The 23,821-nt window shown below is 40.8% G+C and overlaps 2 protein-coding genes across 2 annotated transcripts in view; both read right to left on the bottom strand.

Annotated features, from left to right (window-relative positions):
- Nucleotides 1-16,318, bottom strand: part of TIAM2 (T-cell lymphoma invasion and metastasis 2) — a 524,960-nt gene extending 508,642 nt beyond the window's left edge. The window contains exon 1 of the mRNA XM_006868446.1: nt 15,612-16,318. The gene's annotated coding sequence lies outside the window, so the exon portion shown is untranslated. The remainder of the gene's footprint in view (nt 1-15,611) is intronic.
- SCAF8 (SR-related CTD-associated factor 8) overlaps nt 14,966-23,821 on the bottom strand; it is an 86,904-nt gene continuing 78,048 nt past the window's right edge. The window contains exons 19-20 of the mRNA XM_006868476.1: nt 20,459-20,677; nt 14,966-17,082 (exon numbers count right to left, since the gene is read on the bottom strand). Coding sequence (XP_006868538.1) covers nt 15,626-17,082; nt 20,459-20,677 — 1,676 coding nt within the window. The 3' untranslated portion in view covers nt 14,966-15,625. The remainder of the gene's footprint in view (nt 17,083-20,458; nt 20,678-23,821) is intronic.

Raw genomic sequence — 23,821 nt, 5'->3', positions numbered from 1 at the left:
GACTTTAAACCGTTTGGTGTCCCCTGTTCTGTCTAACAAGAACCTCTCAGTCTATGTACAGGTTACTCATGAGTATATTGTAGTATCCTGGAATATCCACTTATTGCAATGTTATCCGTATTTTGTCTTGGTTTACATAGTTGCAAGTCTTTGCACAGTCAATAATAAAGCACCGGTAAATGTCTAAAAAAAAAAAAGAAAAGAAAACAGAAAAATAGAGGCCAGTAGCGTGCAAGACCCCTAGCAACCTGTCTGCACTCCAGCTTCAATGACCTCTTGGCAGGTTATAGGTGGTGAAGCACATCCATCAAATGAGCCACAGCCTTCATGCAAATAAGAGCATTCTGTCAGGCTGTATGTAAGACACCAGAAGATGCAGCTACTGATTCCATACCGACTTCATATCAGTACTGTTCAGTCAGCTCTCACAAACCGCTCTGAAAACTGGAAGCAGCTCTCCTGCTCACTCCCACCCTGAACGTGGAATCTAGACTTATTTATTCCTGGTCTGGAGCACTTAAACGAGTTATTTTTTTAATGTTGGCCCCGATTAGCAAAATACCAGACTTCAAAGATCAAATTCCAAATTAGTATAACTTTGGTAAACCAATGTGAGACTCAAGCAGAGAGGAAAACTACAGGTTTTAAGTGGCCTGACTTCTCAGAATATTCAAGGCATTGTCGTAAAAAACGGTCAAAGAAAATGCACAAGCTTTGCTGAAGGTTCTCTGAGGATCATATACACATATATGTGTGTATGTGTTGCCAGAAAGTCAATTCCAACTCATGACAACCCAAATGTGCCAGAGTAGAACTTTGCTCCACAGGATTTTCAGTGGCCACTGTTTAAGGAGTTCTGGTAGCGTAGTGGTTACGAATTGGGCTGTGAACCTTAAGGTCAGCGGTTCAAAACTACCAGCCGCTCCACGGGAGAAAGATGAGGCTTTCTACTCCCGTAAAGATTTACACCCTCGGAAACCCTGTACAGGGTCGCTATGGGTCGGAACCGACTCGACGGCACTTAACAACAACAACAACAACAACAACTGTTTGTTTAAGTAGGTTTTCTAGAACTCAAGCCTTTTTGTTTAAGTAGGTTTTCTAGAACTCAAGCCTTTTTGTTTAAGTAGGTTTTCTAGAACTCAAGTCCTAGCTGGTGAAGGTGGTAACTATTTCAGTAGCTAGGGGCTCTGTGTGTGTAATCACATATGTCCACTTATTAGTTGTATTATTATTGTTATGTAATGCCGTCATGTTGGTTCCAACTCACAGCGACCCTGTACAGGGCTTCCGACTAGTGGCTGGTGAACTTGAACTGCTAACCCTGAAGTTTAAACCGACCTCACAGTCCAGTGCATTAACCCACAGCGCCACACCAGGACTATTTTAAAATGTTAAACAAAAATGTAAAACTGCCTAGAGAGAAACAAAAGTGAGGTTGAAGAAAAATTGTTTACTATAAAAATTCAAAAATCAACCTGGTTCAACTACTTGCCCAGAACAAGGGCTCTATTTAGGGTTCCTGAGAGGGTGTTGGACAACAAGACAACTAAAAACTATGTTCTATAGTCACTTCTTCTTCCCACCAGACTAGCAGCCACTTGACACTAATTACAAAAGGAATAGTTGTTGCTAAGTGTCATCCAGTCGATTCCAACCCATAGCGAGATGGTGAGCTTGAACCATCGACCTTGCAATTCAAACGACTTTAGCCCACAGCACCACACCAGGACTCCCAAAAGGAGAGCGGCTTAAGTGGCTAAGAACAGTGAAGAAAGTAGGTTCTTCCTTTGTAAAAATATACTGAAAGGGCTTCCTAATCACAGGGTATCAGCCTCATTCAGTTCTCAGACCTGGCTACACTATTCCTATGGTTCTGCTGTTGAGGTGTCAGGGAATCCGTTCTGACTCTTAGCAACCCTGTGCACAAAGGTTCGAAACACTGCCCAGTCCTGTGCCATTCTCACAGTTATTATAGTTGAGCTCACTGCTGCTGCCACTGTGGCTCTAACCTGCAGCACTCACCTTCCAGCACCATACCAAACAGTGTTTGAATGCTGTATCCGACAGCGTCCAAATGCCCTATCAGACAGTGTTCGAGTGCTGTATCTGAGTGTTCTAACGTTTCTGAGTGTTCTAATTCCGTATCAGTGCTATAATGCTGTTATCAGTGTTGTAATGCTGTATCTGATAGTGTCCTAACGCTGTAGCTGAGTGTCCTAACGCTGTATCTGACAGTGTCCTAACGCTGTAGCTGACAGTTTTCTAATGCTGTATGTGACAGTGCTATTCATAAGGTTTCCACCTCTCCTTCTTCCTAATCTGTCTTAGTCTAGAAGCTCAGCTGAAACTTGTCCACCATGGGTGACGCTGCAGGTAGTTAAAATACAGGTGGGCAGAGCTTGCAGCATCACAGCAACACACAAGCCACCAGAGTACAACACACTGGCAGACTATTCATATGGCCTCTTAAAACTATTTCCATGTGGCATTCAGTGGTTTAGAGAAAAACCAATGCCATAGCCTTGATCATGGCCCTTACAGATCTCCAATCCAGAGCCAGAGGCCTTTAATCCCATAGACTGCCAGGTAAATCCTTTCGGCCAAAATGTTTTCTTCATCCAGTTACATTCCCACATTCCCTACATTCCCTGTCAGTTATCATTGGAATTGCCTCACAAGGGAGGAGGGATTTGCTTTTGTGCCCTCTGAAAACTCAGAGAGCTGAAGGCAGCTAGCTAAAGGACCCTTTCTATTCCAATTTTTACCGTATCTAAGGAGTCCTGGTGTGGCGCTTTGGGCTAATGCACCAGACTGCAAAGCCATTTGAACTGCAAGGTCAGTGGTTCAAGCTTACCAGCTGCTCCTTGAAAACCCTGTACAGGATCATTATGGGTTGGAACCGACTCGACGGCACTCCACAACAAGATGACAGCAATTAAATTTGATATTCTCCCCTGAAGTATCTATTATTTTTTTTAATCTCTGACAAGAAATTTTGTCCCTTTACATTATAAAATATAGGTAACTCTGGTTCTTATGGCATTGTATGGCCTTCACTGGAGCCAGGAGTTCCTAAAATGGTTACTATGAGTGGTTAGAGATTTCAGAAGTAGAATATCTATCTAAATGTTCTACGTTCTATTATCGGCACCAAGCTTGCTATAAGCAGCACTTTGTTGGCTGTGGTTAAGCATCGTCTAGTTGGTTCTGACTCATGGCTACCCTGTGTAGGGAGGGGTTCTGATGAGTGGCTGGTGGAGCTGAAACGCCAACTTTGCAGTTAGCAATCCAGTGCTAATCCTACAGCACCGCACAGGAACTGCATCAGCAGAACTTGGGTAACTTAATTTCTCTCACCAAATAGATTGCTCTTCAGAGGATGTAAATCTTACCGGACATGCTTTGGGACAAAAATGGCTCTAAGAAAGCTTTTCAAATTCTTGCTATCCTATGAAGAGAGCTAATAATATTTCTTAATTACTTCCCCTAAATGTGGTTTCCCAGATAGTGAATTTTGATTCAGACATAACTTAAATATGTTTGTTGGTAATGATGAGCAACAAACTTTGCATGAATATATCCAAGGGGAAAAATGCAAACCTTTTTAATGAAGCAAGCCTTTTTCAAGAGGGAAAAAGAAAAATATCTACTATTAAAACTTGCTTTCCTATTTCACTGAATTAGAAAGGCAGCAATCTTATTTTTAACCACTGCATTGTTGCGATCTGTACAGACTTTAGTTCACAAATGGATCCTGCTAAAAGGAGATCACAGCCAGCTCTCCATTGCAGGCCAGCCGCACGGGCCAGCAGGATGCTTGCCATCAGTCTAGCAAACGCTTCAAGGATGGTTCTGGGAAACAGAAACACAACAACAGCTCTAAGAGTGGAGGCTTTCGGGGTCAAAGATGAGCTAAGCGGCCTGTAATGTTCTAAGAACCAGAAAGCTTTCTTTTTCTCCCTGACCTTAAATTGTATTATTAAATCTGAATTAAAAACACCTTATGTGGCAACAACAGTAAAGAACACTGATTTACAAGTCCCAGAGCTCTGGTTGTTCTTCTTGTTAAGTGCTGTTAAATCGGTTCCGACTCATAGCGACCCAGCATAGGGTTTCCGAGGAGCAGCTGGTGGGTTTGAACTGCTAACCTTGCGGCTCAAACCAAAACTGCATGATGCTGCAGCACCATACCAGGAGCCCAGAGTCCTGGCAGCGTGGTGGATTACAAGCTGGGCCACTAATAAAAAGATCAGTTATAAGGCATTACAGGTTCACTGTGAGTCGGAACCGACTCTACGGCACACAACCATCAGCCCAAGTCCCTGTTAGTCCTTACTGACAATTCTACCAGAGGAGAAGGTCCACAGGCCATCAGGCAGTGTCCCCAGAACTCCCCACATTTCTAGAGAAGTGAGGGCCCAGTGGGAGCACATAGAATATTACTTCTGTGAAACACAAAGCTACTTCTCACAGGATCAAACAAAAGCTTTGCTAGTTAATTCTATGAAAAACTAAGGAAAACATGTGTTAAGGTTATAACTTAATACACTATTGTCAATAATATACGTGAATCAATTGGCCATTTAAAAACCTGTTTCTAAGAAGTCACTGAAATGGCAAAATGCTCACTTACTGGAGAGGAACTTTTAAGACATAGACAAAATAGGAAATGCTAATATTATCAGTTAAAAGAAAGGCATTAAACTACTAAATTCCTAATAACTACAGATTATTAAGGATTCAAATGTGTTAAAATGCCCAAGGTAATTTATCCTGGTGTCACCTAGGATAAGCACTGGGCTGTTATGCACAAAGTCAGTTGTTCGATCCCTCCAGCTGCTCCACGGAAGGAAGGCCAGGCAGTCTGCTCCTATAAACACTTTCAGCCTGAGCAGTTCTACTGTGAGCAAGAGGACCACTATGAGCCCGAGTCGGCTTGAGGGCGAAGGGCACTAAGAGGCAGAAGTGACATGCAGTGACCACACGGCACTTTCAAGGTTGCTGTGAAGCTGAGGACTGCAAAATTGCTTTGAACTTCAAGGTCACTGGTTCAAGTTCATCAGCTGCTCCTTGGAAACCCTATAGAGTTGCTATGAGTAAGAACCAACTCGACGGCACTTTACGTTTAATGAAGTGCTAAAAAAAAACTCCATCAGGAATAATTCATAGCAAGTAAACTTTTTGGTTCTTATACTGGCATTCTTGTATTTTCTTTGCAAAGTCCTTTAATTCAAGTTTTACTAAAGAAACACAGAAGTATGAGTGTTACAAATTCATCTAAATAACACTTACCAGAACAGCAGTATTCTGGCTTGCAATACAAGTTATTAAGGATTTAAATGTGTTATAATGCCCAAGTAATTTACAAACAGAACCCTATAAAACTGTGTGTTGTGGCCTGCTAAAATGTGCCTACTGCTTCAAGGTGCCTGAGGGTGGGTGTGCATGGTACACAGGGGAGTCCTGGTGTGGCGATGTAAGATAAGCACTGGACCGCAAGGTCGGTTTGAACCACAAGGCTGGCAAGTTCACACCCACCAGACACTCCTTAGAAACCCTATACATGGTCACTATGAGTCGGAACTGATGACTCGATGGCACCTGACAACATGTGTGTACACAGGAGAGTACATAATGTACCTTAAAACAAATCAGGTCAATCTTACTAAGACCTTAGTTACAGATGTTAGTCACAGATCATCTATTAACATCCACCTTCCTAAACAGGTATCTTTCATCATGAAGGAAGTTTACAAAATCTGGGTTCAAACAATTATGTTTGAACAATTAAGTCAGAAATCTGTGTTCCATCAACAACTTGAGTTTGCATTCTCATTGGTGAAGAAGAGGTAGCAAAGCTAGGCCAAGAGGTTTACAAAATATCTGTCTCTCTGCCTATAGACCCTTCTCTCCTTGTAATGAGAATTTCGATCTTTCATCATAGACTATTGGGCCAACGATTCAGAAACTAACTGTATATGCTCATTATAGTTACATATACGTTGTACATATACATTGTCATATAAACTTATGAACATTGTCCTTAGTAGTCCTGGATAGTTTGCCACATAGGGTCAGCACTGACTGATGTTAGGCCTTCTCAGAACTTTCTTAGAAGAAGCTACTCTCTGCTCGCCATCGCACCAAGTCATTTCTACCACCACAGATGGAAAGACCAACCCTTTAGTTAGCCTTCACACTTTCAAAGATTATTTAACAAAAGTCTTCTGACTTACTAATGCCTTTACTATGACTCTAGTTCAGGAGTAAACACAAGACTTCTGTTTTTTAAAACACTAGTTCCAATGTAAGAACATTTTATGTCACGTTATAATTGAAGCACAAAGTGCTGATTACCTTTGCCCAGATTAGAAGAGAAAATGAATTCAGAGACTAGATGAGCACGCCCCCTGGTGTACGGGAAAGGCAGCAATATGGCCACTGGGTTTAGTCATCTTCCCTGGCTTGTGTGGAATAAACTTTGTATGAATCTTAAGTTTAGTGATTTATATTTGAAGAGAAAGAATACCTAGAATCAGGTTATACATTCTAAATAAACTAATTGCCAATTATCCATTGGCATCAAGGAGAAAGTCTCTGTCTGAGGTGAATCCAACTAATTTACAAATGTAATCAGCAGCCCAGCTCTTAACTCACTATGCTACTAGGGTAGCTCATGTTTACTATGTATCAAGACAACCTCATATATTTCACGTCATTGAAGGCACAGAATATTCCTAAAATAAGCAGATAGCAGATACACCAATTTTACAGACAAGAAAATGGAGAGCAACGTTTTGGTAATAAATCCAGTAATGCTGCTGCTGTTGACAAGTGCCCCGCGTCGGTTCTGACTCACAGCTACCCTATATAGGGCTTCCCAGAAGCTGCTGGTTGCTTTGAACCACCGACCTTGCAGTTGTTAGTGCAATGCTTATCCTATATTGCCACACCAGGACCGCACATCCACTATGTGTTGTAGCTGAAGTGCTGAGTGGTTCCGACTCATAGCAAATTTGTTTGGGTTTCCGAGGAGTGGCTGGTGACCTTGCGGTTCAAACCAGCCCTTCGGTCCAGCATATTATCCTGCAGCGCCAAAAATTTAAAGGAGCTACCAAAAATAGAAATTTGCAAGCAAATCATTGGCCCTGCTTTACATGTGTGAAAGCATTTTAAAGCTTTCAAATGTTTTCATTTGTAGAAGAAAACCTTATTTACCATTAATAAATCACTCACCAGCCACACAATGAATGGCCAGTTACTGAGAAAATTACAATGATTGTTGCCCAGAGTTGCTGTCGTCATGCTGGGAGCTTTCAGAGGCCCCTTCAGCTCTTTTGTTTCCCATCCCCAGTGGGTGGGCGCCTACTGCAGCGCTTTGAATCCTGGCTCTGCAACTCAGTAGTTCTGAGATCCTTACAGGTTACCCTGCTCTCTGCACTTTGGTTTCCTCCTTTGTACAATGGGGTTGCATCTTGCTGCAGAGCACAGGTATGTGAAAGGACTGAGTGAATCTGTGTGAGGTAGACCAGCACCTAACCTGTTACCCTTGTGTGCAGAATAGAACTGCTCCAAAGGGTTTTCAAGGCTAGGGCCTTTCAGAAGTAGACTGCATAGCCAGTCTTTCAAGGTTTTGAGAAAAAACAAACCCTAAAGAATGGCATGTAAGACTAGGCTGACGGGATAGTTTCGTTATAGGAAAAGGAAATCCCATCAAGCAGACTTGTAGCAAGGAGAGCAAAATTGAGCTGAGTGTGTAAGTGCAGCCACACCCTGATAGACTGAAAAACCTGGGTGGGTGTTACACACGTTTGCCTTATTTTCTAGTCTCTGCCGACTGTGTCAGGCACTTTATCAGGCGGCACATGTAGGTTTCTGAATCTGATAGAGCAGGAAATGGAGTATTTACAGATTTTATAAGACCGTGTAGAATTACTTGAGTCTGTGACTTCTCTTGAGTATAACAGATACTAAAATAATGACTACCTCATAAGAAAGCCATGGGAATTATGGTAAGCACATAACTCAATGAACCCAGTTCCTATCACGTGGTGGGTGTCCATTAAGTATTAGCTAGCTTTACTGCCAGCAATAATGATGTAACTCTGTAGATGAGTTATTCAGAAATGATGCTTAGTGGCTCAGTTACCTGTCCAAAGCCATATAACTGTTGAAGTCAGGTCTGAGCCTGAAGCAAAATATCAGTATCAGTGCTCTTTTAACCCCCCTGGCTTTTCTTCCTTAATCTGGCCTTTACAGAAATCTTAATTCAGAAACCTAAGGTATTTAAATGCTGAAAATGACTTTACAAACCACTAAGGGCAGCAAACCTTGGAATGATGGGTCAAAGGAGCCTGGAGGGTAAAGAAGATGCTGAGGTTTATTCTGAGAATGGCAGAACACTAAACACTAACAGCTACCTACTGGAGGAGAGAGGAGGGTCAAACACAGGACAACCTAGTGCCACATATCTGCCAGCGCTTGTTGTTGTTAAGTGCTGGTGAGTCCGTTCCAGCTCATAGCAACCCTGTATAGGGTTTCCAAGGAGCAGCTGGTGGGTTTGAACTGCCAAGTTGTGGTCAGCAGTCCAGTGCTTCTCCTACAGGGCCACACCAGTCACCTGTACTAGGCTCATTAAGCCAGGCCTCCTGGTTCAGTCAGGAGCACAAAGTTCTCTCCAGCATCTACGGGTCTGTATGAGGAAGCCTGCAGAGTTTGCCTTCACTACAGGGCACCTTCCCACCAGGCAGATGGAGCCTCTCATAGGTTAAAGCACAATTCTACCCCTTGATATACTGCAGGTAAGAGTGGTTATTCTGTGCCTTGAATACTCCTTAGTGCAAAGCAGAATAATTCATTCTGAGTTGTCATCCTTGATCAAGAGTGTCATGGAAAAGTAGTGAATCACATAGAAGGGAAGAAAATATCTTGGCAAAGCTTGTGCCAAAATCAAACACTGACTTGCATTAAATTCTGATGTGTGACCCATAATTAAAGACATCCTGGTGGCAATGAGGGTTAAGCACTGCTAACTTTTCCTTTGCATGGTTCAAACCCACCAGCTGCTCCCGTGGGAGATTAGGCAGTCTCTTTCTATAAAGGTTTATATACTCTCCTAAGGGTACAGGAACTCGATCTCACAGCTGGGGTAACCCACATTTCAGGAGTCCCACTTCTCGTCCCGGATCCATGTATTTTTTCCAAAAAAGGTTCTTTCTATAATTACAGGATATTAAGTACATTTTTCTTGGAGGATTCTGTAAGTCACTTGAACTTCCCAGAAAACCATCTCATCTGCTTCCTTCCTTCTCATTCCTTTCTCATTAGAATTCATTTTTACGTTAATACTTCAGCTTAAGCCATTTGAGATAATGGGTTCTCTGTTTCCTACTCATTTTCTAACACCAAATTCTATAATTGACTCTCTTTGTTGAGACACTTTAGAAACTAAGTTCCTATCACTAAAATTATCTCAAGTATTGTTGTTTAGTGCTGCAGAGATTGTCCTGACTCAGGGATCCTGTACAGGGTTTCCAAAGAGCAACTGGTGGATTTGAACTACTGGCCTTGCAAGTCAAACTGACCTTGTGGTCCAGTGCTTATCCTACAGTGCCACACCAGTGTATGGTATATTAAATATTTACCTTATTTTAGAATAAAAGTAGTATGTAGGGATTTTATAAAACAGTAACACACAGAAGGTATGTATATATGCCCACACACACACACACATATATATATACACACACACATATATGCACACTGTTAAGTGCTGTCATATGCACACTGTTAAGTGCTGTCAAGTCGGTTCTGAACCATAGCAACCCTGTATGGGGTTTCCAAGGAATGGCTGGTTAGCTTGAACTGCTGACCTTGTGGTTCAAACCAGCTTTGCAGTCCAGCACATTAACCCACAGGGCACATTGTGTGTGTGCGTGTGTGTATATATATATATACACATACATACAGTAAAATAGTAACTACCTCATATATATATATAAATATATACACACACACACACACACATAAATATGTATACACAGAGAGACACACAAATTGCAAGGTTGGCAGTTCAAACCCACCAGCTGATCCGTGAAACAACGATGAGGCTTACCTGCTCTCTTAAAGTTTACAGTTATGGAAACCCTATATAGGACTGCTGAGGCAGAACTGACTCGCTGGCAGTGGGTTTGCTATATCGTATATATGTGTGTATTTTTATACATACGTATGCTGCTGTGGTTGTTAAGTGCCCTTGAGCTGGTTCCAACTCATAGCGACACAGAGTGGGCTGGTGGGCTTTAACCACAGACCTTGTGGTTAGCAGTTCAGTGCTTATCCTACAGCGCCACACCAGAACTCCATATATATATATATATATGTATACATATATATATATATTCGGTGCATATGTATATACTTGTATAGGGTTTTAGAGGAGCGGCTGGTGGGTTTGAATAGCCAACTTTGCAGTTAGCTTGCAGGCAGCGGTCCAGTGATTATCCTACAGCACTGTACAACAAAGGCACTTAACAACATAGAGATCTTGCCGTCAGCAGCCCAATGCTTAACACAATGAGCCACATAAATACATTATGTGCCATGCAGTGGGGTCAAGCACTGGGCTGCTAACTGCACTGTCAGTGGTTCAAACCCAACAGCTGCATGTCTTTGTACTCCCATAAAAGCCTTACCGTCTCAGAACCCTCCCGAGCAGTTCTTCTCTGCCCTGCAGGGCCGCTCTGAGTCAGTCTGGTGCTAACCTAGGAGGGCCAGCACTGCTAAGTCTCCACCGGTGACTCTGGCAACATGGTTCTGGCTGAGAACCACAGTGTATTTCAAATACTTTTCAGCATGTTCCAGTTTACGTGATGGCTCCGAATCAAAAAGAAAATAACCTGGGGCCCTTAACTTGAAGTTCTAGTTCAGAATATTTGGCTCCATCAATGAATCTTGTTTATGACTCTCCTGTCAAAAATGTAGTTCTTTTCCTTTGAAAATGGGAAGCAAAAGTTTTGGTTGTAACTAACTTAAATTGCAGTTTAAAAGATGTTCTACATAAAATCACAGCATGAACAATTAGGGAAACATGTTAATTATCTGCCAAACTGCAGTATTATAGTACTGAGTAATTATGATTATTTGTGATAATTTGGTTTTTATTGTGCCTATGGTTACGAATCGGGCTGCGAACCGGAAGGTCAGCAGTTCGAAACTACCAGCTGCTCCACGGGAGAAAGATGAGGCGATCTGCTCCCGTAAAGATTTACAGCCTCGGAAACCCTATTCAGGGTCGCTATGGGTCGAAACCGACTCGACGGCACTTAACAACAACAACAATCTTGAAAATGATCTCCTATGTTACGCAAACAAATATTTATTTTTAGAGACATAAGATGCTGATTTCTTATTTCAAAAAATTCAAAGTCAACTGGACATTTTTAAATCTAGCACCCAATAAATAACAGTGATGAAGGCACATAAGGTGTAACAACTTTTAATTAAGTATTAGATTTAATTGTCCATTAAAGTCTGTGCCCATCAAAAACACACAGTGAGAAAACCATCAAAAGTTCCAACTCATTTAATAAGTTGAGATGGACAGGACATTTATTAAGAAGTTTCACTGAGTAAAATGCAAACAGTCTCCTTGAACTGAACATCAATTTCAATATCCTATTTCTGGGAGTCTAAGATACTTTTAGGAGCTGTGGGAGCGTAATAGGTTACGAATCGGGCTGCTAACAGCAGTTCGAAACTACCAGCTGTTCCATGGGAGAAAGAGGAGGCTTTCTGCTCCCAAAAAGTTTTACAACCTCAGAAACCCTGTACAGGGTTGCCAAGAGTCGGAACTGACTCCAAAGCACATAATAAGATACTTTTGCCCACTATAAGATCTCTGAGGACTCCTGATGTGGTCCTGTAGGATCAGCATTGGACTTTGAATCACAAGGTCAGCAGCTCAAACCCACCAGCTGTTCCTCGGAAACCCTATGCTGTTAAGTGGTGCTGAGTCAGTTCCGACTCATAGCGACTTTGTATAGGGTTTCCAAAGAGCAGCTGGTGAGTCTGAACCACTGACCTTCCATTTAAACCAACCTATAGTCTAGTGCTTATCTTATAGCACACCTCACGAGGACTTCTGGAAACCCTATACAGGGTTGCTCTTAGGGCATTTAGCATCTCTGAATGAGGGCCTGTGGCTTGTAGCCACTAGTATGCTTTTTTGGAATGACGATCACTGGCAACTTGTTGTGTTTTGTGCCATCAGTGGATTTCAACTGCCAGTGATCCCATGACAGCTAGAATCGCTCTTTCAGACCAGATGAAATGTGTCTATTTAAAAATAAAAAAAACAAAAAGCACAGCTTTTTCAAATTTAAGAGGTAACTTTTTCTTTGTGAATATTACAAAATACTTCCACCACCCAAACACCCCTAAATGTGTGGTTCTATGAACTGTAGTATTTTGAATAAGTAAAATAAAGTAAATAAATTTAATGACGTAACTAAAAATTCTAAGAAAAAACTGCTCTAATAAAAATGTAAGGGCTTAAATAATGGACAAATATCAATTAAATACTACATTAAGTCATTTCCAGAGTTTTCATAAAAGAATTTTATATGATTTCCATCTTCCATTACAAATCTTTTGAAGCATTTGTCCACCCGACATGTGGAAATAAAATTAGGATAAAAGAGCATTTTACCTATACAACAAAGCTAAAAACTTTCTTTGTAGTAACATAAGCTTCTCTCTACAAACTAAGCAAAGCACAGTATATATATCTATGCTAAGAACAGATTCCAATGTGTGATGCAATGTTTAGAGACATAAGAACCATTTAAGACTTAATGGATAAATTCACTAATATACACAGCAGAAAATAAAATGACCTCTTTCTAACATGTCACAAACTAAAATGCTAGGTGATGTGTTGCCTAATGTAGTTACTGCCTGCAGCACTTCTAAACCTATTAAAATGGCTAGGCTGCTTCTTGCATATTTCCAATTGTTAACTTTTCAGTGACAGAACTGTGGTCCAAGTACAGCATCAAGAAAGTGACAAGTCCCAGGTCAAATTTATCAAAGGTGGACAGTCAACTTTGCTATTCATCACTCGAGAAAAAAAGAAAAGTGGATGTTATTATCCACTGGGAAAATTCAGTATGAAGAAGAATATCCAAGAAAACTAGGACAAAATGGGAACAAGCACACAAGGATTTCTTCTGCTCTCATAAGAGCATCATCACACACTGATGAGGTGGTTCTCACTGCTGGCATCTTCACACCAGTGCGACACGTAAGACACGTTCAGATGTCAGGTTTGCACATGAAGGTCCAACAGTGACTTACTTACAAAAAAAGGCTTGGGATTAACAATTATTGAAAGGTCTTTCATTTATTATTACTGCTCAATCCAAGTGAATGGGACTTGATGATAAACGGAACTAAAAGGGTTTGAGAGAAATCCCAATGTAATTTCCTTACAGAGGGCTAATCTTTCCTCAACAATAAAATGCCAATGCCTGTTTTTCTCTTTACCTCAGGGACAGATCTCAAACCAATTCAAATTAATATTATATTGGGTAATGTTAGAGAGGAACACCAGGGAAGTTTCTACTCTCAACCACTTTTCCAAACAACAAAATAAATGATCTCTATCCAGAACTTGTAAAAAACAATTTCCTTTTGGGCCAGAAACCTTACAGCTCTTAGAGTCATCTAGGTCACAGACTGTAGGCAAGAACAATTCCATTTAAATGATTGGTATGCTCTTTTTGAAGGCTTGATGAAAAGGAAGCAAATGAAGAATTGTTTGAAATGTATAGAAAACAAAATGCCTATTCCGAAAACCAAACTAAAGCCTCCTATTATAAACTATGGTCTCCTGGTGTGGTGCTGTAGGGATCAGCACTGGAGTGCAAACCACAAGGTCAGCAGTTCAAGCCCACCAGCTGCAACTCGGAAACCTTATACAGAGTCTCTATGAGCCAGAACCGACTCGACAGCACTTAACAACACACATATATGTATGTGCGTGTGTGTGTACTTATGTGTGTGTGTGTGTGTGTATATATATATACGTATACACACACGTATGTACACACATATATTTATTTATATGAAGTTGCTTCAAAAGTATGTGGATAAATGGAATTAAATGATGATGGAATTTTTCCACTAACATTCTGAAGCCCCTTCATGTAACGTATAAAACCAGAGGAGAAACAAAACAGCAAATGAATGGAAACTGTAAAGCAAAAACACACAGGAAATTAACCCCCGCTTCTCCTGCTACCTCAGAGGCTAATCTGAGCAGTGTCACTCGGCGCCTACAGAGCACAGGATGGACCGGATACATTCACCAGGACCACGGTACAGTTTGTGCTGTTAGTTCTGGTCTTTAGAAATTCACTTCAGACAACTGACCACTAAGTACAATAGTGCCAGCGCAATCTACAGAGAATAGCAAGTAGAGTGTCAAAACAACACAATGCAGGCAGCATTGGTGTGAGATCTGGCTTCATGCTGATCTAGATTAGAAAGAATTGGCAAACTCTGACCTATTTCTGCTCAGTATTTCCTATTTCATTTACATAAAGACCCGGGGCAAGAACTATCAGCAGTGCTGTTAAGTTTCTCTCAGGTTTTACAGAGAGTATCTTACCTAAGCTTTTTCAACTTTCTGTTTTTCACTGTATGTTCATGAAAATAAACATACAGAAAAGTAGAAAACTTGACACATGACTACACAATACACATGCAAAGGCATGACACACACACTAGCGAGACTGCAGGACTCGGATACCAAAGTACACGCTTTCTCCAGCCTCCAGTTCCTGCACTGTGGTTAGGAGTCAGATAAAACTTTTCAACAAGTAAGCACATGCTACTTATGATGCGAGGTTTTCAGCAGAATTTTGTAGGTTAAAAAAAGAATACAATTCCTAGAACACTGTTATCAAACAAATAAGTTTTATTGGCATCTAAAAACAAAACTCACCCAACATTGAAACGCACTTTAATATTTATGGTGATGTTTTTTCTTTGTTCTTTTTGCGCACTGCAGCGTGAGGAACATATCACAAACACTCACTTTGGAGGGACAGAGACCATAGTGCAGATTTTACAAAACCACTGATTGAAATCTCTGTACTGTGCTCCTCGAATACCTAAGTCTTTGCATAAAAGATCACAGCTTTGTCTATTACCTTAAAATTCTGCAGCAGCCTAAAGATATGGGTCAGATATACCACCACTTGCTATTTTCAAATATATCTATTACCATATCCAACCTAATGGTAGTAGTTAAAAAAAATTCTTTCTTCCATAGGAAGTCTCGGACAAGCTGTTACTCATTTCCTTGAAGTTAAAAGAATCTGGGGGCAACATTTATATTTACCAGAAAAATAAAAAAATGTTTACCTACCATGTTCATAGTAAGAACAATGTCTATACAAGTCAGTTGTACAATTATTGTAAGAGAAAGGTGAACATGAACATCAGATTAACTTAATTCTGGCAGACAAAAGTGAACAACTATGGTCCAGTCAGCCATTAATCGATTACAGAGAGATGACAACTTTACAAAAGGTATCTTTTACCTACTGAGTGATGATTATGTCCCCTCAGTTTCTGTGCTTTCTACCACTGGTTCACTTTCTACATCAGCAACTGTGTCACTCTTCTCCTTGTTGACCTCACTTGGAGAGGTCAGTCTCTCATAGAGCTCAGGATCCTTCTGCACTTGTGGAGGCGGGGGAGGAGCATGTCTCTCTGTGTTTTCACCATTCACCTGAGGCACATGATCACCTTTGCGTTGAGAAGTGGCCCCTTCAAAATAATCAAAAACCCGAGCATGGGGAGGCGGGACCCAGGTGTTTGGAATTCTATCCCGTCCAAGACGATTTCCATTCATCTCTCGACAGAAATCAAAATCTCTGTCATCCCTATCCCTCTGCCTCTCCCAGGGTCTTCTGCGGTCATCAAAATCTCTGTGAACTTCGTGTCCAAATCCTCTGTTCCAAGGACCACTTCTAGGATCAAATCTATAGTTTCCAGGCCGAAATCTACCTCTTTCTTCATGTAAGCCTTTTGGACCACCATAGACAGGTAGAACTCGATGCTCCCTTTCATCAAAATCTCCTCTGTGGCCCCAGGGCTTCTCTGGATTAAAGCCAAAATGGTCTCTTCGACCAAGATGATCTATACCTGGCCTCACAAGGTTCTCTCTCATATCTACAGGTGGTCTTCCAAAATGATCCCTCCCATCTAGCGGAGGTCTTCCAGGACCTTCTCTTGGATCCACAGGCCGCCCGACCACATCCCTAACATCCACGGGGGGAGGTATACTCAGGCCTTCCCTGGTCTCTATCGGAGGAAACCGATAGTCTCTGTCACCTTCTTGCTGAATGTTATCACTGCCGAGCGGCAACCTCTTTTCTGGATTAGGAACACTGTCAATAGCTGGCCTTCCAGGAGCTAGAAAAGGTCTTTCGGGATGACTGAAAAGATCTCCTGGAGGGAAAGGTCCACGGGGTGGTGGGTGAAGAGCTGATTCAAGTACTGATGGGGGAGGGAGTCCTCGGTGGGGTGGCATTCCAGGCTGCATTAAAGGGAATCTTGGTCCAGGTGCCTGAGGTAGCAGTCCTGGACGAAGGTCTAGCATTGGCATTGCGGGCATTCTTTGAGACATACTTAGAGGGGGTAAGTTTTGAGGGCCAGCTGGTGGCTGCGTTGCCAAAAGTCCAGGTGCATTTGGAACATTTGGTGGTTGTAGTCCTACAAGTCCAGAATTATTCGGCATGTGTGGAGGTAGCACTCCCAAAAGTCCAGAGCTACTTGATACACTTGGTGGCTGTAGTCCCAAAATTCCAGAGTTATTCAGCATATTTGGTGGCTGGGCTCCAATTACCCCAGAACTAATGCTCGGGGCATTAGAGGGACGGACTCCCAAAATTTCAGAATTACTTGAGACATTTGGTCTTTGGACTCCCAAGATTCCAGAGTTGCTGGTCATGTTTGATGGCGGTCCCCCTAACATCGCAGGGCTACTTGAAACATCATTTGGAATCACTGAAATAAAAACAGGAGAAACAAACTTGTAAATATTCACAAAATTAGTCATTTGATATGAAAAGAACAACATATTTAGAATAATTGTTAGCATTTCTAGTAGTCAGACCACCTACTTTTATGACTCAAAAATCAAGGTGTACTAGATATGAAATAAAAATTAAAACTAAAATAATTAATACTATCCAGAGTAATATTTTATAAATGGGGATGAAATTGTGAAAAGAAATTTAAATAAATCGTAAGGTTGTAATTTTCTACCTTTGACAAAAACAGATACAATCTTAACATTTTAACCATGGTATCTCAATAAAGTGCTATTTTCAAACATCCTAGAATTTAGTTTTTGTTAGAAGTTACTGACATCTACTATTTCTTCATTTGTACCTTCCTACAAAATAGGATAATGTTCATATGCCCACTAAGAAAGGCATGTACTGTGCCTGTTATTTAAATTTACATATCAACCACTAATGCCAAAGATAAAGAAACTGATCAATCATGCAACCAACATGCAATGATAATTACTGGTGACTGGAATTCAAAAGTTGGGAACAAAAAAGAATAGGTACTTGGAAAATGTGGATTTGGTGGCAGAAATTATGCCAGAAAACAGGTGATGGAATTTCACAAAACCAAATGTACTCCTGGTGTGGCATTACAGAATCAGCACTGGACTTTGAACCACAAGGTCGGAAGTTCAAACCCACCAGCTGCTCCTCAAAAACCCTATTTAGTTAGAACCTACTCAACGCCACTTCACAACAACTGTTGTTGTTAAGTGCCGTCGAGTCGATTCCGACCCATAGCGACCCTGTATAGGGTTTGCAAGGAGTAGCTTATGGATGAGCTTGAACCACCGACCTTGCAGTTCTAACAGCTTTGCAGTCTGGCGCATTCACCCACAGTGCCACACCAGGACAACAATACTGACATAATAACTGCAAATAACATTAGTCAACATAAACAGCAACTATACACGTGGCACTCACTAAGATGGAACACACAGGAATAAGACAAGGGAGAAACCAACGCAAGGCCAGGAATTGGCTGCAGAATAGATCACCAACTGTTCATGTTTAAGATGAAGTAAAGCTTAACAAAATTAAGTCAAAGTACAACCCTGAGTAACCTTGAGTGTATCACACCTGAATTTAGAGAACATCTCAAGGTAAGATTTAAAGCATGAAACACTAATAACTGAAGATGAGCTGTGAGGTGACATCACACATGCAAACAACGGGCAATAAAAAGAAAGGAAGGAAAAGACCAATAGGATGTCAGAAGAAACTGAAACTTAATCTTGAGCATAAAGCAAATAGAACAAATCATGAGGCAAAAGAGCTGAACAAAAGGTTTCAAAAGTAGGTTAAGGCAGCAACGTACTATAGTGAAATATACAATTCTCAAGCTGGGAAAAAAAAACAAAAACTGAAGAAAAAAACTTTGCCTCAAGCTGAAATACAGAAGAATTCTTTGGGCAAAATAATGAACAATTCAGAAAGCACCAAGGGAAGGTGGGAAAAACACACAAGACTCACAGTACAGGTGATTGCCATTTAACCATTTCAGGAGGTAGAATATTACCAGGAAATCAATTCAATGGTACTCAAGAAGAAATCCAAGTTGCACTGAAGGAACTGGAAAAAAAGAAGATTCCAGGAAACAGGGAATCAAAATTGAAATGTTTCAACAAACAGGTAAAGTAGCCAGAGGTGTTGATGCCAAGAGGTTTAGAAGACAGCTATTTGGTCAACCAGCTGGACAAGAGCCATATCCGTGACCACTGCAAGGAAAGGAGAGCCAACGGGATGTACAAATATCTAACGGTATCATTACTATCACATTCAAGGAAAATTTTGCTGACGATAATTCAAAAACTGTTGCAGCAGTACATCAACAGGGAGCTGTCAGAAATTCAAGTCAGATTCAGAAGAGGATTTGGAATGAGGGCTACCAACTGCTGACGTCCAAGGGATCTTGGCGGAAGCAGAGAATACCAAAAGAGGTTTGCTTGTGTTTATTAAACTATGCAAAGGCATTTGACTGTACGGATCATAACAAACTACTAATAACATTGCCAGCAGAACACTTAACTGTGGTCATGAGAACCTGTACATAGACCAAGAGGAGGTGGGGTCAGCAGTTCTATCAGAACAAGGGGATACTGAATGGTTTAAAATTAGGAAAAATGTGGGTCAGGGTTTTAGCCACTCTCTATAGTTACTCAATCAGTATGCTAAGCAAATAATCTCAGAAGCTGGACTGCAAAGAAAAGAATGTGACATCAAGATTGGATAAAGACTCATTAACAACCTGTGATATGCAGATGGTACAATCTTGCCTGCTGAAAGGGAAGAAACTTGAAGCACTTGCTGATGAAGATCAAAGACTAAAGCCATCAATGTAGGTTAGGCGTCAAATGCCAAGAAAAAAATTCTCACAACTGGATCAGTAAATAACATATTGGTTAGCAGAGAAATGACTCAAGGTGTCAAGATTTTCTCTTACTTGGATCTACAATCAATGCCATGGAAGTAGCAGTCAAGAAATCAAGCATTGGGCAAATTGGCTACAAACGACCTCCTCAGAGTACTGAAGAGCAAAGATATCACTTTGAGGAGTTAAGGTGTGCCTGACCCAAGCCATGCTATTTCCATTTACCTCATACACATGCAAAACTCTGGACAACAAGGAAGACGGATGAGAAATTGAGACCTTTGATTTATGGGACTGGCAAAGAATATTAAATGTACCATGGAGTGCCAGAAGAAGAAGCATACCACTCTTGGAAGAAGTACAACTAGAGTGCTCCTTAGAAGGCAGACTAGCAAGGCTTCATCTCTCATATTCTGGACATGTACACTAGGAGTGACCAGTCCCTGGAGAAGGTTATCATGCTTGGGAGAATGAGCCAAAGACAGGAAGACCCTCAACAAGGTGGACTGTCAGTGGCTGCAAATGGCTCTAATATAATCATGACTATGAGGATGGTGCCAGACTGGACACAGCTTTGTTCAGCTATATAGAGGGTTGTGATGAGTTGGAATCTAGTTGGAGGCACCAAAATGCAAGTATACAGATTTTGTGCAACCATACTGGACAACACACTTAAGGAGTCCCAAAAGGCAAAACAATCGAACAAACACCCCAGGTTAAACATACACTATGCTCATGAAAGCAAAAAATAATTGTAATAATAATTTCAGTAGAAATTTTAGAAGATTGTGATCTTCTAGAAAATCACAACACTTTAACATGTATGCACTAAGTTAGTCACAAAAGTATACCACTACAGAATGAACACCTACAAAGAGAGGTGGTGTTCATCATTTAATTCTAGTTCTGGGGTTGTGCTGTTTTGCTTAATCTTTACCTGCTCTGGGGTTTTCACCAGAAGAAATCTGGTGGTCTGTAAGATGAGGTCCTTTTTCTTCTGGCTCGCCTGGTTTAGTTGGAGGATTAAAAACATTCCCAGCTGGCAGTGTAGAAGGAGCAAGACTGCTGGCAACAGAACCACCTGGCAAAACAAGGCTACCAAAAGCAACATCTTTCACAGTTTCTGGCGTCATGGACAATGGCGGCTGCACTAAAGCTGTTTAAAGAGGAAAATAGATTTCAGATTTAATTAATTAATCCTTTCATTGGCCCTAAGGTAAAATAGTACCTGGCCTAGTCAAACCTGTAAATATTCTTCCTAGCCTCTCCTCAACTTTTGAATCACTGGCCTACTGAACATGGCATATGTGCATTCTCTCTTGGTCATGTGACTAACTTCTGGCAGCCTCACTGGTTCATTTAATGGCATCTCTGTATTACTAAGCACACAATGTGTAATAACAGATGTTCAAAATTACAGGTAATAATCATGGAAAGCCTAAATCACCGTTACAAAAGCTTTACTTGCTAAAATATCAAGAGAGTCACACTTTTGAAAATATTTTCATCAAAGGTCACACCTATCGGCCAAGAGGCAGAGTGGCTCATAAAATAAATGCTATCTGATGAGTACTATGCTACTCTACAATCATGTAACTGAGACCGAAAAGTCACTGTTTAGCTAAGACCAATATGAGACAGGCAGGAGAGGACACACAGGAACAAGGAAGCTAGATTCATGGAAATGAAACTACCAGAAAGGAATCATGAGAATAATGCTGACACATTGTTTATTAATGTGTAGTCAGAGTCAACAATGCTTACGAAATTGTTGAATGAGAGCTTCATTTGCTATGTAAATATTTCCTAAAATCAAAATTATTGAAAAAAAGTTTTCATCAAAAATGCTTAGTGAAGTTGAGATCAGCACTTAAAAAGTAAATTCCAGTCATGAGAAAAGTCATCATTGTCCAAGGATGCCCGACAAATGACTACCTAAACACACAGGCTGACAAGTAGGTATGAGAATGACTATCAGTCTAACTTCTTTGAAATTACACCGTGCTCTCTGGTAGCGTAGTGGTTACAAATTGGGCTGCGAACCTCAAGATCAGCAGTTCGAAACTACCAACTGTTCTGCAGGAGAAGATGAGGCTTTCTGCTCCCATAAAGATTTACAGCCTCAGAAACTCTATACAGGGTCGCTATGAGTCGGAACCGACTCCATGGTACATAACAACAACAACCTATTAATTAACTCTAGATGAGCACACCTACCCAGATGAATAGCACACAGCAGAACTGGAGAACAGGGATAAAACCACCTCTGGTCTGTAATGGAACTGTTCAGAGTGCATGTGACAAGACAAGTCATCGGGGGAGCTTCTGTGCACAGCCAATTTCTTCTGATTTTCCAAAAAGAAGAAATTGGGAATAAATAACTGGGAGCTAATTTCTAGGATGAACCTCTTTGAAAAATAAATTCAGAAATGGGTGTGAACAATTCTTCCGAATGAACGACTGGAAAGAAAGACTGTGATGCTACCTAGGCCTTGAGGAGAAGACGGCCTTTAGACAGGAGGATGAGTGAGAACAGAAGGGAAGCTCTGTGTCCAGCACACACTTCCTCAAGTCCTGACCGAGTGCTAAGTCTCCACACAAGTCTGCCTCAATTGCCAAGGGTTTACTCAGAGTCCTGAAAATAACTCTAGGTAAAAACATTAACTAAAATTAATAAGAAGAGTATTTGACATTTCTGAAATGCCCCATGATAGGAAGAAAAAAAAAAGAGTCATAAGAAAGCTAATAAACATCTGCAAATGTTTACATTGAGGTTGGTTTGCAGTCCTTTTGAAATGTCTACTCTAGGGAAGAAACTATAGGCATCAAAACCAGGCAGGCTGGGGTGTATATTCCATTAAAATGCAAAATAAAAGTTAACTCACAAACATGAAAAGTTGATGTCACAACTACACAAGAGAATGATTATTTCAGTGACCCTGGGAAACGACACTTTGGATCCACACATTCCAAGTGAATTTCTATTCTGAAGACAAAAAAAGCAGCAGAGAAATCTTAGTTTCCTCCAGCGGTCTCATTGCTGGCAGTAACACCCGGTTTCTATTTTCATAATACAGTGTGTGCGTCTATTGTAGAGTAATCCAAACGGGTTAGCATGGTAATGTTTTCAGCAATGTGAATACAGAAAAGTATAAAAAAAACTCAAAGCAGCTAACTAAAAAATTCCTATGTTAAAGTCTGTTGTGAATATTTTGTATACTCATCCCCACCCAGCAAAAAAATAAGTAACAAGAAACCCTCCTAGACTCAATCAAAATCCAAGAATAAAATGAGACTGATACCTAGATGGGGGTGTCTCACTTCTGTGCTCTCCTTAAGAAAATGGTTCTTTCTCAGATTGAAGCAGAAAATACACAACATTAGTCTAGAACAAATTGGGACAAAAAGCAAAGAAGCTCTCAGAAAAAATGTCATGTCAAAAGAATAGAAAAGTAACATGAAAGTCTCTGGCTGTCCAAAGATGGGACATTCTGAACCTTAAAAAAAAAAATGAATGCAATGAATTCAAAGCAATAATCAATTCACACATACTTGACAAAAGAAATAAACAAGAAAGAGGGAAGGAAGAAAGAGGAACAGGTAGAGAAGGAGACATTCCTCTCCCCCCTCACTTCAGTCATTGGCTATCATTAGAAATGATCACAGCACATCCAGGGAGGGATCCCTGGACGCCCCAAGGATCAGCGACCTAACTGCAGGGTGAAAGGTCACAGCCTAAAAACACTACAGAGCAGTTTTACTCTGTACACATGGGACCATCACAACTCCAAATCGACTTCACAACAACTAACCGCATTCACAACAGAAGAAGAACTAAAAAACGTTGGAGAACAAAAGAGAAGCGAGAGACAAAGCAACCCCCTGAAAAGTGTCGATGCAAAAGGGAAACGCAGCATCTCCGCTGGTTTTACACACACTAAACTTCCAGATAACTAACACTAGCTGGCAAGAGAAAAAGTTTTCTTTATAGAAAAATTCTAGTTAATAAATGTGAAAGGAATTACGGAAGTAGGAAAATCAGTATTTTGCAACAAATGGAAATTAGATTCAAGTAACAATGATCAATAGGTAAATGTATTAGATGAAAACTTGGAAGGGAAACTTTAATCAGGTTCCACTATGTGAAAGATACGATCCATCCTAACATCATGAAGCGAGGGACAATAAGGTACTGTGTGCCTCCTAATGTGAAACACTATCAAGGGTACAGCACCCACCAGTGAAGGAGTCTTGCTCCCAAATTTTCAACAAGCATCTAATAAAGCCTTTGGTGGTAACT

Source organism: Chrysochloris asiatica, unplaced genomic scaffold, assembly GCF_000296735.1.
Source record: "Chrysochloris asiatica unplaced genomic scaffold, ChrAsi1.0 scaffold00117, whole genome shotgun sequence".
NCBI classification, from domain to species: Eukaryota; Metazoa; Chordata; class Mammalia; order Afrosoricida; family Chrysochloridae; genus Chrysochloris; species Chrysochloris asiatica.
Note: the sequence above shows the minus strand (reverse complement) of the source record. Positions and strands in the feature narration are given on the sequence as shown.